This window comes from Lissotriton helveticus, chromosome 12, assembly GCF_964261635.1.
Source record: "Lissotriton helveticus chromosome 12, aLisHel1.1, whole genome shotgun sequence".
Classification (NCBI taxonomy): Eukaryota; Metazoa; Chordata; class Amphibia; order Caudata; family Salamandridae; genus Lissotriton; species Lissotriton helveticus.
This window is the reverse complement of record NC_136073.1, coordinates 574,978,068-574,996,305: the sequence shown is the minus strand read 5'-3', so window position 1 is coordinate 574,996,305 and position 18,238 is coordinate 574,978,068. Positions and strand designations below refer to the sequence as shown.

Here is an 18,238-nt window from a genome sequence, read left to right as displayed (position 1 = left end):
AAGTTCACCTGAACTCTATTGTTGTTGGATCAAAGACTTTGCACCGTTTTTGTATGATTGGTTACCTGATTGTTTATTGTTATTATATTTTTTACATGATTGCTATCCTATTTTGCTACTCACTTACTACCGACTACTATATTGTACCCAATAGTTTGTTTAACCACATCAGCGCGGTGCAGATTCCTGCGCTGTGCTGAACGTTCTAATGAGCCAACGGGCTCAAGACGGAACGGTTCCGTCATGAGCACAACCCAACCGACGCTCATGACGGAACCGTTCCGTCATGAGCGTCGAAGGGGTTAATCACCCTCTTGTTGCCCCGACCCCTTGTTTCTGTAAAGCGCTCTGATATCTGCAAAGATCTTGTTCGCGCTATATAAAACTTTGAATAAATAAATAAATAAATAAATCTCCGCTTTCTTAGCTTTTAAAGCCAAAAAAGCGGAGATAAACCCCCTTGATAATATGCCCCCAAGTTCGAGTTTTGGCGTCTGCTCAACATTCTGTGATTCTGGGCAAATCACTTAAACTCTCCAGTGTCTTAAAATAAACAATAACTAAATGAATCTGGACTTCTGTCAAGTAACTGGTGCTCATGTAAAGCGCTACAATGTCCATGGACTGCATTCGCTCTAAAAAAAGATGTATCAATCAAGGTGAAGTTGTTTATTGCTGCAAAGCGAGAGAAGGCCATGATGGCAGTGTCTGGGTTTGCTGCTTCTCCCGTGGAGCCGCCGCCTGAGGCAGCGACCGTGACTCTCCGCCCCGCCCCGCCTCCCACACCGGAGGTGGCGGCACTTAGCACTGTAGGAGAGCTCGCACGTCTTGTCCCTAGATCTGTAGGGCGGGCAGACTGGCGTGTTCTATCTCTAAATAACTACCGAAAGTGCTAGAAGGTCGAAATTAGGTGGAGAAAAAAAAGGGGATGATTGCCATGGAAACCGTTTCCAAGGCAACGGAGCCTTCTTTGCAGAGCGGTGACACTGCTCATGTGGAGAAACTGCTGATTCAAGACTCGGAAGCGGAGCTGCCCCGCCACCTCCCGGGAGCGGCGCGCGCGCGGCATCAACAACGAAGGATTATCACAAGTGCCTCGCGCGGCGACACGTCACCGACCCCCGGCCCGCCCTCCCAATCCATCCCCGTCAGCATCACCCTTACCCGACCCGCTGCATCTCATCCCCTGACAGCATCCTTCACAGATGGTCCTCACACCAGCCCTCCAGTCAGCATGCTTACACTGCAGTCCACAGCCTGCCCTCTTACACCATGCCTGGCAGGCAATTTACTAACAAGATGAATGAAACCTTTGCCCAGGAAGTGTAGTCATATGTAAAAATTGCAAAGTGATGAGGTAATACTATTACAAACGGTGCCACATTAAGCCGCATCATTTTCCCTTTCTAGCTGCATAATTTAGTTAGAATGTAGACACTTTGTGTAACATCCACCGTCCATTATCGAAAAGGATACGTGAAACATTTTTGAACTATGGCTTTACTCAACGTCTTATCACAGAATCTAAACTTGGATGGTCGGCGATTATTTTTGCATTGTGATGGATAGTTCTTGCCGTTTTCCTTGTTTCCTCTCGCAGCTGTCACCAGCTAGAGCCTGGTGGCAGCTGGGAACACAAGCTGCAAAGGGCGCAATCTGCCCTCAGCTCGAAATCAGAATTTGAAGTTGATAAAAATGTCGTTGCCAAGTGACAGTATCTGCAAACGTTTGTGGGAAGGATCGAGTGGGGTCCTTCACGTTGGGATTATGATTTGTGATACAAGGGTTGGGTGCAAATCTTTACTTACCTTTAGTAGTAGTATACGCTGAGAGTGCCAATACTAAGGTGCTGGGAGGTCCAGTGATGTCTGCTCCCAGGAAGCAGCAATGGGGCGGGGAGGGGGGAAGTGGGGTTATTTAAAAAAAAATCACTTACATGCCGGCTGGCTAGCTGGCTAGCCAACCACTGCCTCTTCTCCACCATCTTCCTGGCTCCCAGGCTCCACGTGGTTCCGCGCTTAGCCAGGGAATGGGAGCCTGGGCATGTTCTCCACCCAGGCTACAATGCAGCCTGGGTGGAGAACAGGCAAAGTATGCATGACTGTTTGGCTGGCCTGAGAGGGCCGGCCAAACATTCATGCGCACTTACATAGTGCCCACCACTCCTCCCCCGCTCTGAGAGCAGAGAAGATCTGCCCACCAAGACACCGCAGCAGGAACAAATAAAATGATTACATCCAGTTGTTATCATTTTATTTTTCATTTTTTTACACTGCACAAAGCAGTCGGCGACGCTCCTCTGCCTTAGCAGAGGTGCCGCCACTGGTGAAGTCAGGCCATGTAAAGAGCCCATATTTGGTACAGGGGAGTGCAACATAGGTCGGAGGTTTTCAAGATATTCATATTAATATCGGCAGTCAGTAATTTTACCAGGGAGGGGTGCACATGTGCACACATACACCTCACTCACTCACATCCATTCATTTGCACGAGCAACACACACACACACACACACCCATTAACAACACTCACTAACAAATACACATGCCTTCATGCATACGCATGCACGCCCCAAACAAAAAACCCCATATAACTTACCTAAATAGCAGCTCTTCGACAGGGAACCCTCAGGGGTCCCAGGAGGATTTGGGACTGCTGCCTTCCCTCATTGGATGTCCTGAGGTCAGCAAATGAGGGAAGGCAGCAGTCTCAATCCTGTCACTGTTTGGGATGGGTCAGTGAGACTGCTGAGCCCACCCACTCTGTGACAAGGTGTCACTGATTGACACTCAACCCTGGGCACTTCAGGGCTTAAAACTGAAGTGCTCAGGTCAGAGGCAATCAGTGATGCTCCCCTTCATCTCAAGGGGAAGGGTGTGGAGGCAGTTTTGCCAGGCTGAGGAGGTCATGCCCACAGGACTGTGAAATCCTCAGCCTGGCAAAGTTCAGCTCAGTCAGTCTGGAGCCTGCACATTTAGCGCATGTCTAACTCCTGGCTGCCTGACCTGAACCAGAAGAATGTCTGTCAGGCTGACCTTTGTTCAGACTGCCAGACACTCTTCTTGCCTGGAAAAATATGGGGGGCACGGCCCCTCAGCCCATATGGACAGACCGCAGCTGCATATGAACTACATTTGCATGCACTGAATTTAAATGGCGTATATATACATAATCAGTGGTTTTGTAATCTTTAATTTGGTCTCCTCCATAGCCAGTGTAGTGGTACATTCTGTACCTCTCTCCTACCGCCCACTTCCCCCCTTTTCATTAACCAAGAGACTGTGAGTGTGTTCACCATTTTTATTCAAGTGTTGCAGGCACAAGGCCTGGGGTCTTACCTTCCAGTCAGTGTCGACGGCAGACAGGAATGTGTCCGTGCTCTCCTACAAAAGAAAGAAAGAAAAGACAGTCAGTCATGCATCAAGAATATAAAGTGGGAAGACTGTCATAGGCGATGTGTACAAGAGACAGGAGAGTAAGCGACACTGAGTATCTGAGGCTGGACAGCAGGGGGCAGTGTGTCCAAGAATTATACCAGTTAGGGGCACACTACAGAAGGGACTGGACAGCAGGAGGCACTGTGTAGAAGAAATAAGACATTCAGGAACGTAGGGTACTAGGGACAGATATTAATGGATATTGTGTTCAGGAGACAAGGCACAACAGAATGTTGGATACAAGAGCCCTAGCAACAAGTGGCAGGTTTTATAAGAGAGTACACATCAGGGGGCAAACGGCCACATGCATCATTGTAACATTTTGCGATTTCTTAATTGCGAAAATTAAGGAATCGCAATTAGGAAATCGCAAAATGCTATGCATTAAGAAATCTCAATATTTTTTGCGATTCCTTAATTTTCCTTAATTGCGATTCACAATTTGAGAATCGCAATTAAGGAATCCCTTCCCATTGATTCCTATGGCCCTAGAGGCCCATAAGAATGAATGGGAGGCCATTCTCATTTTGCGATTCGCAATTAAGGAACCGCAAAATGAGAATTCTATTTGAAAGGTGCAGGAGGGGTTCCAAGGACCCCCCCTGCACCCCTGAAATGTAACTTTAAGAAAATTTTTCACACACACATGCCCCAAGGGCATGTGTGTGTGTAAAATCAAACTTTCAAAAATGCACTTTTGTGCATTTTTGAAAGTTTGCGCAAATTACCATGAAGTTCAACTTCATGGTAATTTACCTCTTCCTATTTGCGAATTCGCAAAAAAAAAATATTCATGCATTGCATTTAGGAAATCACAAATTGCGAGTTCTTAAATGCAATCGCAATTTAAGAAATCGCAACATAATTGCGATTCCTTAAATTGCGAAAAAATAAAAAAAAACATGATGCATCCCAAAAAAGGAAATTGCATTCGCAAACGGCCGAATTTTGCGATTCGCACCGTTTGCGAAAGCAATTTACCTTGATGCATGTTGACAAAAGTGTACAAGAGAGAGCGAAACGCAGGGAGGCAGTGTGCATGAGAGACCAGACAGCCACAGGCACTGTGTACAAGATACTGGACACTAAACAACACTGAGTACAAGAGGTTTAACAGCAAGGGCATAGTGTAAAAGGAAAAGGGGCATTTAGGGACACTGGGTCCCAGAGACCCAAGTGCTAGCAACACTGAGTCCAGGAGACTGAATAGCAAGGAAGCCAGTGTACAACTAAAGACTCTGTACAAGGAACTCTTTGTATAACGTAACACTATTTACAACTGGACACTGCACAAGGCACACTGCGTATAAGTAAACACTGTGAACATGGATCACTGTGTACAACTGGACACTGTACACAAGGGGACGCTGTACAAGGAACACAGTGTCAAGGATAGAGGCACCGCAGGACGCTGACTCCGAGGTACCAGAATTAACGGACGTGTACAGGAGATGGGAAACTGATGGATGTTGGGCAGAAGAGACTGAATAGCAACTGAATTGTAGTGTATTTGTTTCCCCTTACATATATTGGATAACTGATTTCCTCGAGTCATCCATCTCCCAGCCCCCAAGTCTAAGGTATTCAACAATTAACTCGTCACAATCAGCCACGGTAACCACATTTTTTAATATTTCCTGGGGCACCCTTCGGCCAAGTATAGCCTTTTCTTTCGCAGCTGCACAGAAGTCCATTGTTCGTGTCCACTCTATGGTAGTCGGGGTCGTCACCAATCTCCATTTCCGTGCTATCTCCCTTTTAGCAATAATCAGACACATTGCGACCAATTTCTTCCCCACCCAATTCCCATCCCGACATTATTCCCATCAACTCCATGCAGGAGTCCAAATCAGTCAAAAACCCAGTAATTTCAGCCAAGCGTGAGTGAAACCTTGTTCAGTATCTAAATATCACAGGACATTCCCATACCATGTATAAAATGTTATCCTCAGCCACTCCTCATCTAGTGCAATCTGGCGAGGTGTTCTTTCCTATCCTGTACAGGCATGTTGGTGTGGAACATATTGTATGAAAATATGGATTTGGAGAAAGCAGCGCCAGAATCACAAGCTCTCATGCAGCCATTTTAGCCTCAACCCAGCCTTCATCCTCCAGCCCAAATCACTCACCCTGCGCTCCCTAAGTGACTGCATCAGATCTGGCAGGTTGACAATAAGCCTTTGTATATTGAGGAGATAAGCCCACCCCTTCTCTTTCTAACATCAACTTGGATTCTAACGGATTGAAGTCTGGGATGTCCTAGAGATATTAGGAGGATTTATCCTGAGTGTGTCGGTGCTGAAGATATACAAAATGTGTCTTATAAAGCATAAATTCTGTTCGAAGTTGCCCAAAGGACTTCATGTGTGAATACTTCCAGACCTCACCCAGGGTGGAGATCCCAATAGCGTCCCACCCAACAAATCCACTGAGCTGTAACCAGTAACCAGGTCCTGTGCCAGAGAGGCGTTTGCTTAGTAAGTCTACCATTCCATTTCACAGCCCTCAATGCTTTGTGGCAACATTCAATCATGATTCTGGTAACTTTGGGTAAATCCTTAGAAGCCCAGTAGCTATAAAATTATGCAAGGGGACTGGTACCGTGACCCAGAAAATCTCTAGGCCGAATTGCGAAGTCATCCCATCTGCATACAGCCAGTCATTGATGGGCAATAGTCGATAGGCGTAATAATATTTTTAGATGTCCACCAGTCCCAACCTTCCATCATATGGGATTTGCACACATTTATTGAGTGCCACCCTGGGGGTCCTGCCACCCCATATATAATTATTGATGACAGATTGCAGGGAGGTGAAGAAACCCCCCCAGTAGGGCATATAGATAATTATGGAGGAGGTACAACCATTAGGGCAGGTTGATCATTTTAAAGGGGGCCCCTTGGCCCATAGCAGACAGCAGGAGCTTACTGCAAGCATCAAGCTGGGAACTTAACCATCGGAACATTGGTCAAAATCCTCTCTCTGTTTATAAGTATTTATATCTCTGTTGTATTTTGCACTTCCTTCTGTCCTACCTCCAATTTCCCTACTCTCTTCTGTCCTTTTTTGGGGTTTTGCGCAATCGTTGCCAAATTGTATAAGACCAATGTTGCTGATGTTGAAGTCCAGTGTAGCTGTGTATGTATTTTCTTTATAGCTGAAACGTAAGATTGATCTTTATTTTATCTACACATAAGTTGTGTTTTTAGTGTCAATTACTCTACGGAAATAGTGTTAAATCTTCTTCTATATATGCTATGCGTACTACATTTTCAGTTTAAATGTTTTTAGGGCCTTGAAGGAGTCACAAGTCAGTAAAAAGAGACTCCATAACAAAGATCGACCATGATTCGATGAGGAATGCCGTAAAGCCAAAGCATGTATTAGACAAAGTGAAAGAAGATTGAGGGCAAGGTATAATGTGGAAGTATCCCTGGCCCCCCAGAAACAAAGGATAAAATATAAATCGACAATTAGAAATAAAAAAAGAAGCTATAAAGATAGTTGTTGACAAGTATGTTAGCTGTAATTGAGTCCAAAGACGTGAAAGGGTTTTGGAAGCTGGTCCAAGAAAGCTCCGGCAAAACATCAGGATCCCTGCACTGTATGGTCCCCGAAGACAACTGGGTGGGCTTGTTGTAGAACATTTTAGGATCCTAGTGTAATTTTCACGATTCATGCCCTTATATAGATATAAATCACCATGTCCTTATATATGCATAGAAATCATAACCATATTTGGACATAGCTCATGCAGTCCAAATACGGCATGGCTACTTCCACTAGTTCCGATAATCCACAACGATTTCTTGGAAAACTCGGCTTCAGCAGTTAGGGACTTCACCTTGCTTGAATATTGACTTATCCAAGAACTCATGGAGTTTTCAAAGAACTGAGACTCTTTGATTACGTTATTATGTCCACCTTTACGTCAATCTCGGCACCTTCAAGGTATAAATATGCGCACACTTGCCCTAGCAAACACACGGTGGTTTTGAGCAGTTCGACTATCTACTTGCCCGACACATCCTGCTACAGCAAGTGCCGATGGAAGCCGAACCTCCAGCAGATGCACTGAGAGAGACGTTGTCTTTTCTCTGGCCGAGAAATTCAGCTCCAGTGTTTCCAAGCTACCCTTGCGGGTTGTTGGGAAATCGAGTCCTGAAACTGACCTCCTTCATTCTAAACCAAGGTACGGAGCCGATTAGACCCTAAGAGAAATCTTGGATAGGTTCTTGGCACAAAGAATACTACATTTATGCTACACCCCACTTACTTCTTCCCTCGTACTAGACTTAGGTTAGGTACATTGGGGTAGGCGTATTTTAGAAGCCCCAGTTGAGTGCTTTTTAGCCTTTGTTATTTATGTATGTATTTATCTATAGTCTAGGAACCATACAATGCTTTTACAGTATTATTTTATAACACTCTTTTTACTCTACGCATTATACTTTACAACCAGTATCGCGATTGTAGCAGTTCATTTCTTCTGCATGAGAAAGAAGACTGTTCAATAAATACTTTCATTGAAAACGCCCGTCTCTCTATTTCTCTGCATCTCTGGTGAAATGAAGCATGCACGAATGACTGAGTAAAATATCTATCTATTGTTTCCACGACTCTGAAGATCAGTTTTATCTTGAGGAAACAAAGTTGTCATGTTTATGCGGTTGTCAGAAACTAAATCCTTTTTTGTGAACTCGAGAAAGTTTCTAGTGACCTCTGAGCTAGCTGACACTCACAATTAGGTCTAATATATTCGATAGTGACCTAGTAGACCTAAGTCCTACGTCACATCTATAGGATATATTATTCCAATGCGCAGAGCCTTTTGGGAATATAGGAACTACACTACAGGCTGACTGGGAGAAATATATGGGAAATGGGCATTGCTAGAGAATGCAAGTGCAATAGCATGGACAGGAGTGAGGGAGGATATAAAGGAACACTTTACTTCCAGCCATATTAGGAAAATAATAGCAAGTCTGAATCTTACTCGGGCCACAGGCCCAGATAATCTGCCTTGATTATAAAAACAACACCTGAGTGGTGGGCAGAGTTTTTTGCAAAAATGTTTCTAGGGATCCTAAACTCAGGCATTGTACCAGAAAACTGTAGAGGAGCAATTATAAGGTCAATCCACAAAAAAGGTGATTCAAAAGCCCCAAAAAACGATAGATTAATAAATCTCCTTGATATAGGAGAAAAAGTATTCGCTAAAGAAATTTTGGGATTGCTTAAGGACTGGGCAGAAGTAAATCGGATTATACCCCTAGAACAGGGAGGGTTTAAAGAGGGACGTTCAATGGTCGACCACTGTTTTGCTCTCTGGTCCATTGCGCGGAAGTCGATTGAGCAGAGGGAAAGTTTGTTCTGCTGTTTAATGGACTTCCGCGCAGCATTTGACCTGGTGGACCAGGAGCTGCTGTAGGAGACTTTGATTGGATAGAACATCCCAAGGGATTTGTTAGGACTGATTCAAGCTCTCCATACAAACAATTGGGCCCAGATAATTTTAGATGTAGAGGGAAGCTTATCCCAGAAAATTGAGATTGGTAATGGGCTGAGGCAGGGGTACGTATTGGCCCCTCTCCTGTTCTCCTTGTTCATTGCAGACTTGCCATCAACTTTAGGCAATGTAAATGGGGCAAGCCCGAAGCAAGATGGGAAACATATTGCATGCCTATTATATGTGGACGATCTTGTAATGATGGATCAAATGGAAATTGGTCTGCAAAGAAAGCTAAATAGGTTCAACGAATATTATCGTTTTAAAAAGCTTGTCGTCAACATGGATTAGACAAAGATTTTAGGTTTTGGTCGAAGGAAAATTGGGTTTACTTGGTTTCTGGGTTCTGAGAGGTTGAAAAAGGTAGTAGAATATAGGTATCTGGGGATGTGGTTCGAGAGAAGTTTGCAATGGCATACCCACCTAGATGCACTAAAGCTGAGATCATCAGCATCGGTTAGTGGACTAAAAAAATTTAACACAGCTTATGGCACGATATCTGACAGACCAGTTTTAAAAGCTTATTCAGCTATGATACCTCCACCATTTTTGTATGGTGCAGAATTGCTTTATTTGTGTGGAAAACATGGTTGGGATGCCGAGGAGGGTAAGACGTTAAAAAATCTATTTTCATTGCCTAAGTCATCAATGGTCCAGGCAGTGAGACTAGAATTGGGAACTACGTCGTGGGGTATACCAGCTTGTATGGCACTACTACGATTCTGGAAGCGCTTGGGAACGGGAGAGGATTTTAACATTTCACAATGGTGCAAAAACGAGATTGTAAAGAGCGAGTTAACATGGGCAAAAGAGATTAGAGCTACCATCACTAAAGCGTGTCACGTAATGAAGGTTAAGCTGTGGCCCCACACTCTTCTGATCAAGATCAACAAGAGGGAACTTAGGGTCCATGGAAAAGAAATTTCTCGAGCACAGGACCAAGATTACCTCTTGAAGAAAATCAGTACACTTTATGTCCACTGCATGGCAAAACGAACAGCGCTTCCCTCCTATCAATAGGCTACCTGACTGTCTATTAGGAAGAGATTTATTAAGGGTAAGAATTGGGAAAAATCCTTGCTACGCGAACAATGGGGTGAAAAGATCTATGATAGACAGTAAAGGAAAATGCACCTGCACTTTGGGAACAACATGTGACATTTTACATATACTAGTGGACTGCCAGAAGGTTTAGATATACGAATAGAGTTTTTACAGCCGATTTTTAAAAAAGTATAATATTAAAAAAAGGGCTCAGGCAGTAAACCTTTTAACAGAATTGGGGAAACTCATCCAAAAATGCAAAGTATTTCTTAAAAGGGATTATAACTGAAATGTTATGCAATTCTATGTGTCCAATGTCATGTGCAAAGTTGAAAGGAAAGCTGAATGTATAATATGAATTTTTATGATGTTTTAATAATGAATTGTGATTTTAGATGTTCTCTTAATGTACTTTTTAAAAACGTTTGAGGATCTTTGGTCCAAATAAACTTGTATTGAATTGATTGATTGCTGGTGGGCTTGCATCAATGATTGTGCCACCCACAGAAGCAGCTTGTGTAAAATGTGATTCAAGCCTGCCATTGGATATTCTGTGTGCAGTCTAGGACTGCCATGTCCACTAGTGCACATACTTGCCAGTCCCTAAACCTTCCCTTTTCTACTTGTTAGTCACCCTTAAGGTATTCCCAAGGTACCCCTGTGGGCAGGGTGCATTTTATATTAAAGGTAGGACATGCCCTGATATGTGTGGCATGTCCTGATAGTGAAATACTGCCAATTACGTTTTTCACTATTGCAAGGCTATCTGGTCCCGTAGGCCAGAATGGGGAGTTAGTTTATAACATCTTATAAACATAACTGACTCTAGGAACAAGATAGGAAAATAATGTTTAGTGTGCCTGAACTCAGAATGTTAAGATGCATCTTTTAATGAGGGGGATTTTTACATTCTGTTTGAAAATACCATTTTTACAAAGTAGGTATTTTCTTGCCTAACCCTCCAGTGTGCCTCTGCTAGGTTTGTGTATTGCATGTCTGGGTTTTGGGTGACAGGGGCTGGAAGAGGGCTGTGGCTCCAGAAGTCTGATGAGTCAGGAGGGGTGGGAGGAGTAGCACCTTCACCTGCATAGGGCTGTGCCTGCCTTCCACAATGATGGCTCGCCCCCCCTGTGGTGTGTCTGAAGCCAGGGCTCACATTGACAAAGGAGGTTGTTGTGCACTTACAAAGAGCCCAACAGAACTGGTTTCGGCTGGGTACATACACTCTCTTTCCCTTCAGAAAACAAAGGATTTTGGTGTATAAAAGGAGGGGCCCAGACCCCAGACTTTTAGATCACTTCTGGGAAATCAAGAGGAACCTTTGCCAAGGAGAAGAGCCAGGTAAGCTGAGGAGGAATACTGCCCCTGTGCTGTTTGCTGTCTGGGGTTGGCCTGCAGTGGCTGCTTGCTGCCAAGGAAAGGAGAAAAGGACCTCGCTGTTTGCTTTGTCATCTTGAGGAAGATCTCCAAGGGCTTGAAACTGGGCTTGCCTCCTGTTCTGAAGACTCATTGATGCAAAGATTTCACCACCAGCTCCCCGAATTTCCTTGTTGGGAATTCCAACCTGCAAAGAGGTGCCTGCTGCTGTTTAGGACCTCTGGAGACTGTTTGTCGCTGGGAGATGGAAAATCGACGCAACACCGAAGAACCGTGTCGCATCCGCACCTGTTTTCCGATGCATTGCCGAGGAAACCGTCACAGCGCCTGCCGCAGCACGAGAAAAAAGGTACTTTTGAGAAAAGTGTCGCATTTACAACTTGCAATGAACTGAACTATTTCTACCATTTGAAAACCTTATTTTTTTAATACTGTATTGTGGATTTTTATTGTGTGATCTTGTTTTGGTTTAGATAAAGATCACTTATTTTTCTAAAGTGGTGTGGTGTCCATTCGTAGTGTTTTCACTGTGTTACTGTATGTGTTCACAAATGCTTTACACACTGCCTCTGAGATAAGCCAAGCTACCAAGTGGGTGAGCAGGGGTTATTTTAGGAGTGTATAACCCTTACTCTGACTAGAAGCAAGGGTCCCTATTTGGACAAAGTTACCTACCTCTGCCAACTAGAGACCCCCATTTCTAACAACTATTATAATCCCCTTAAACTTGCTGGGCACACGATGATCTCTACAACAAGTGTCTTACCCCTGTAAGATATTTTAAAATGCAGCCTCTTTGTGACCATTTAAGCAAACTGAAAAGATTTTGAGCCTCATTACGATGTCGGTCGGAAAGGCTCCAAACGGCAGTCGGATTCTCCTAAACCATGTCAGAACCTATGGTTCCGACTGACTCTGAAACATTTCCGACTGACCGATTACAATGCAAAGGTAACCGTTTGGACAGTCCAAATTGGTTCTGACCGGTGTTCGGAGAGTCGGTCGCAGCTGAATCGTACAGCTCTACAGACTGCGGTTCCCACTGATGTATTACGATGTTGGATTTGGACAGCCTTCCCAAATTGGTCTGTCCGGAGCGGTTGTTGGAAACTGACTTTGGGGGCCCATAGAAGGCCCCCCATCACCCCAGGACTCTGGTTGGGCCTGTGGTGGTACCCAAGGGACCCCCCTTTAAAACCATGCACAGGGTCGCAGGCACCATGGGGTGCCTGCAACAGGGTGCAATGGTTTCTGCAACAACCCATTTTTTCAATGAGACCCTGTGTTATCAGTCAGAACCCAGGCTCCCATTGAAGTCAATAAGATACTTTCTGAGTGGTGTTCGGAACCATCATAATCAGTCGATCGGACTCGCCGAATGCGAGTAGATCAGAACCGATTCCAACAAGGAGTCAGTCGAATTGCTTTCTGGCCGACATCGTAATGAGGCCCTTTGTGTCACAAATGTCCTCAAATAAATGTATATGTTGACTGTCAGACTCTGATCTTCATGTTCCGCCCCTTGTACTCAACACCCTTTTCTCTGCCACACCTTGGCTTGGAATTTATGGGTTCCCAGAATATTCTTTTCCCAATTCCAGCACGGGTACCTATATATATCTAATTAAAGAACCTTACAAAACACTTCAGCTCATGTTTAGGTCTAATACACCCGGCCCAGGAAAAAGTATGTTTTCAACAACTCACCTTATCTATCACCCACTCATCCACCTCTATGTGAGCAACACCACCATGACTACTCAATACTGTGGGCACTATTTAAATATATACAATTACTGACCAGTGTCACTATATGTTTCTTAGATTTAATTTTGGACCATGTATTACCTTGGTGGCCACCTGTACTCAGAGAGGTAATTATGCTTTCCCTTGTCCAGTCTTGCCCTACACATAACATTATAAGCAGCGGTGGCTTGTGCAGTTTTAAGAGTGATGTGACAGAATGCTTTGTGTTGAATATAAAGTACGAGCATTCTTGAATCTAACATGGGGGGTGACAGAGCAAATTTAGAAAAGGCTCTAGCAGTGGTTGATAATGGTATTACTACATTGTCTACTAGGATTTATTCTCTAGGTAACATTGTGTCATCTGCTATTGAAATCATACAGAGTGATATGTCCCTTTTACAACATGGCCAAATACAGCTTTGATCTTTCATGCTTTTGAGATGGAGTTTGCACAATGGGCACATCTCATGGAAGTATTTAAATGCCACAAGTCTATTTTGACCATACAACCATGGCACGAAAAGACGCAACGTACATGATGTTACACACTGAAAAACTGGAGAAATTACCCTTTACTGTAGTAGAGACATCATCAGCTGACTGGATAATACATCGGTTTATTTCTTTGCCAATTTCAACCTTTCACTTTAAGAAATGTTTAAAACATTATCAAGTAGGCAGATACAAAGCGCTAGGAGGAGAGATTTGTACATGAGGCATGGCTCCCACCTTTCACTTACAGTTGTAGAAATGGGGGTACTGAGGTTTTGCTTAGCAGTGCAGACTGTGAGAACACTTTAGGTCCTTCATTAGTTTGCAGGAAGGTTATACTTCATGAAGCATGTTGTGTCTCCGGGGCAAACTTGTCCTCTTAGCTAAAGGGGTTCCCAGTGGCTGTAATTCAACCATCATTCAGATTGCTTTCGAATGGAAGTAATGTGATGTTGAACGACCAAGATTGCTGGGGGATGAAACCGGGAATACCATATCTATTGACAGTTACTCGGGTCGTGACCAGTTGTACACAAGTACTTATGCCATCTGCCTGCCAATAAAAGGAAGTGACAATTTGGTCATTGATTCCAATGTCAAATGTGAACTTTGATGCTGTAAGCAAACTGAAAGTATTATTTTCTCAGAAGTAAGTTGCCTCAACATCTGCACGGTAGATGTTTGATCATTATGTTGCATGGTCTTCTTCTGAGATACAGTAGTTACTACGCACTAACCTCCCATACCATTTTGGGGAGATAGTGCACCACATTTTTTATGCCTCTATTACTGCAGAAGTAGTACACTTTTTTAAAAACAATGGGCTCCGGGTTGGTTAGTACCTTCCAAACTGTCTTTGGAGTAATTCTGTCTTTCATACACTCCATGCTAGAAGCATTTTTGGAGGTTTACTACTTGTCCTGTTCCTTATTTTCAGGATATTGGTTTTATTTCATATGCTCCGCCCACAATGGATGTTCTGTTGTGCAGCCAAATGGGGATGGCAGTGCCACATGTGCTACTGTGTCGTTAAAGGATGATGCAGTATTTTGGCGCACCTTTACTACAGGAACTCTATGATAACTGGTTCTTGTCTTTTCGGCCTTCGCGGTTACATTGCATGCAGCCTGTGTTCTGCTGTGCACGTTTAAATGTGTCCTGGACGTATGCCATGGAATACAACTGGTCTAATCTATGGGCATAAAACTGCTGGTAGGAACGTTGAAAGCTCACTTGCAAAGTTTCCCTGTGCGATTGCCGTTGCTACAAAATGCATATTATGAGCCTTCATGGGATGCCTCAGCTCCTGAATTTCTGGAACCTGGCTTGTCCTCTGCAGATGCATTATTGGCTGCCAAATCTTCAGTGGCTGCTGAGGGGGGTGGGTTTGACCATATTTGTTCTGTGGAACTTGTGAGAGGGGTGCCAACAGAAAAACCGTCTGCAGCAGCTGGGAACAGTATGGCTTTGTCTGCTTCTCTGAACATTTAAACAATGTAGCAGTTTCGAACAGTGTAGATTTTTTTAAGTCGGCAATGTTTTTACATGCAAAATTACTTTCATAGGTAGTCGTTTTAGGCGCTTTTTTATATTTTAAATATTTTTTTAATGCTTTTAATATTAAAGAGCACATTGCTTTTAAGATTTTAGGTTTAACAACATATTTGAAATTATATTTTAGCATATGTTTTAGGAATCTTTTAATCACCTTACATCCACAGGGTAGGTGTTATGTGGTTACACAGGCCTTGGACAAGGAACACCACCATGTGCATGTTGATGTTTAAAGTTGACATCTTTCTTAAGCACTGACTCTTGACACACATTTGCTTATGCACCCATATTGGATAATATTCTCTGAAATTGATTCCTTCCATTTATGTTTCTTCATAGGCAGATTCCAAGGGCTTTGAACATTCTGTAACAGGACTAAGTTCACGGCGCAAAATGTTGATGTTTGTTGATGTCCGCTTGCCGACAGATCTGCAGAGGTACAATCAATAATGATGGCTAGACTAGAGCTCCGGCATGGTAACATGGGTGATGTTTATGATATAAGCTAGATCACTCCTTTTTTTAAATAGAGGAGCATTTAGCTGGCACTGTCAAGGTCACCCCATGCCGGAATTCAGGCCCAGATGAATCATGTTACCTTCCTGAGTAGGACGAGGGCCTGCTCTGCACAAGAACCGTCTCCCCGATGAAACATACCCACAAGTAACTGGGGAGTTAGATCACCCAAAGGTACTCTGACAGATTTGCACCCCCTAAGCCCACTAGGTTAGGAAGCACTAGGTATGAGTATAGATATCATGATATGTCATCATATAATCAATGTAACAGTAACAGTGGTTGAACTGTTTATGTTCTTTACCATTCTCGTAAGGCTGATTACTCTGTTTTGTTTCAGTCTATTAATCTTTGCAGCACACATATTCTACACAAAAATCTTGTTGCTTGAATAAATCTTTGAAATGCCAACATTAGTATTTCTAGTGGTTTCCTTTGGGCATGCCTGAATTACAAACGAAAGGGTCAGATCTGTTTCTATGATTTCCTTGGGGAGTCAGGGTTATCATGTTCTGAGGTTGTAAAGGAAATAGAGCTGGACTCACGCACTTTCAAATTTGTTGTGAATAGTATGCTACTTCTTATCTGGTTGTAGTACGTTGCTGGCGTGAAGGAACGTATAGTCTTCTGATTGTAGGCATGTCTGAATACATAAACGTTGCATACAAAGGACATTACACAAGGTCATACTGCACCAAACATAAGGTGATGATTCAGTTCCACACCAAGGCAGTCATTTTTATTTCACTTTATTTTTTTTTTTTTAGTAAGTTAACCCCTGATGAAGGGCAGATATGAGCCCGAAATGGATTGCTGATGCATAAAAACAAGTGATGACCAGCCCTGTTATGGACACAAATAAGTGATGTATCTACAAAAAACACATTTGCATTGGTTATACATAAAATGCTACACTTGAATAAGTAACTTCAAGTAAAAAGAATACACTTTCAAAAATTTAAATCTGAATAAAGTTGGTACCTACTAAAACACTAAAAGTGAATATTGTCCTCCATTGGGAATTCTGGCAGTGCACACAAGGGACGCTCCTCTGTGAGGGAAGTGCAACTTTCATGTCCTGAGGTTGCACATGCTATCCGGTACTTCGTCGGGTTTATGAGTCCACCTGCTGCACTGTGAGCTAGCCAGGACTGAGATCAACATATCCTGGTGGTGTGCACGGACTCAGTCCCGTAACAGTTTTGAAGTTTATGTTCTACAAACTCACAATCTTACTGAAATACTATGAACCGTACAACAGTTATGTGCTTGATATGAAGACACACATTCTTGTTCACTTGCTTTTCCTTTTTTCTGGTTTCTTTTATCTGGTGACATGCTGCACCTTTTTTCATTTATGAAATGTAAAGATGATATTTTCTACTGGGTAACTACGTTACCAACTAAGGTCGGTGTAATTGTAGCATTTGTTGCATGCAGCGATTACCACTGTTCAGGGCAATCTTCATCTCCTCTGCTAGGGAGTCAGACAGTTTGTGAGTCTGGGTGAGAACCAATATCTCTTCTAAATATATCACTGGATGCTGAAGAATCAGCTTCAGGAGTAGTACTGAGCGGCACCCTTGAATCACCTGGGCCAGTATTTCTTCCCTTTGGTCAGCGAATGTGCAGGTGCTTGCCAGCCGCCTTAGCCGTGCGTAGAACATGTCCACAGATTCGGTGTCGGACTGCTTTGAATGCTCAACAACAGGATTGAGCTAGGGGTCAAAGTGTCGATTTAGTGCTGCAACTGCGGCCTCGTAATCGTCATCATCATCCGTGTTTGGGAGTGTCTCAAATAGGTCATTTATCTCTCTGCCACCATAATATATTAGGAGTGACCTCTTTACTGTTCCATCTGTCTCCCTCGTGCCTTTGAAGTAATGGTTAAGGCGTCCTATCTACGCTTTCCAGCATGGATCCTCCATTGCGGGTCAGCGATTTCACTGAACGAGGGTAACGGGAATACTGTGGCATATTATGTACTTGGGGTAGCACTGCAGCTTTAGCTTGGTTGCCCGCGGCACCTGCTTGCGGCGCCGTGCTCATGTTGGCGTGATCTGCTGGGGCTAGGCCACTTTATAGAGGTGTACTGCTGTTCTGCCTCTTGCAGACTCAGTGTATCTGCGCCTCTCAGCTCTCCATTTCCTGTTCCTCTGCACTGTGTGTTGCTTGTGGTGCCTGTGTTTTTGTTTTACTGTTTTTTTTTTTCTCTGCTCACTTTCCTTATATGTCTGTTTTAAACAACAAGGGAACCCATTCGGTTATCCAGGGACCGTGGGTAGCTATACTTTATAAACAACAGTGGTCCCAAAGAATATGTAGATACAGATTACCAGATAAAATACAGTCCACAATAGGAGCTATATTGACCACTGTCCAGCCGGACAGGGTATTTTTTATTTTTCAATGAAATATATGGTGGGATAGGAAAAGGCACAATCCTGTACCGTTTTGTGAACAAACAGAAAGGGTTTTTAGGCAAGAGGGAGCATAGTTGGCCACTTGTAATTCAGTAGGGTTTGTAAGTAGTGCCAAACGAGTGTTAGACACAGCATAA

At 43.5% G+C, this 18,238-nt stretch overlaps 1 protein-coding gene across 5 annotated transcripts in view; it reads right to left on the bottom strand.

Moving 5' to 3' along the window:
* NDRG4 (NDRG family member 4) overlaps positions 1-18,238 on the bottom strand; it is an 898,768-nt gene that overhangs the window by 370,840 nt on the left and 509,690 nt on the right. For all 5 annotated transcript variants that reach the window (XM_078670548.1, XM_078670547.1, XM_078670545.1 and 2 more), the window contains exon 3: positions 3,339-3,383. In XM_078670548.1, the coding sequence (XP_078526674.1) occupies positions 3,339-3,383 (45 nt within the window). The remainder of the gene's footprint in view (positions 1-3,338; positions 3,384-18,238) is intronic.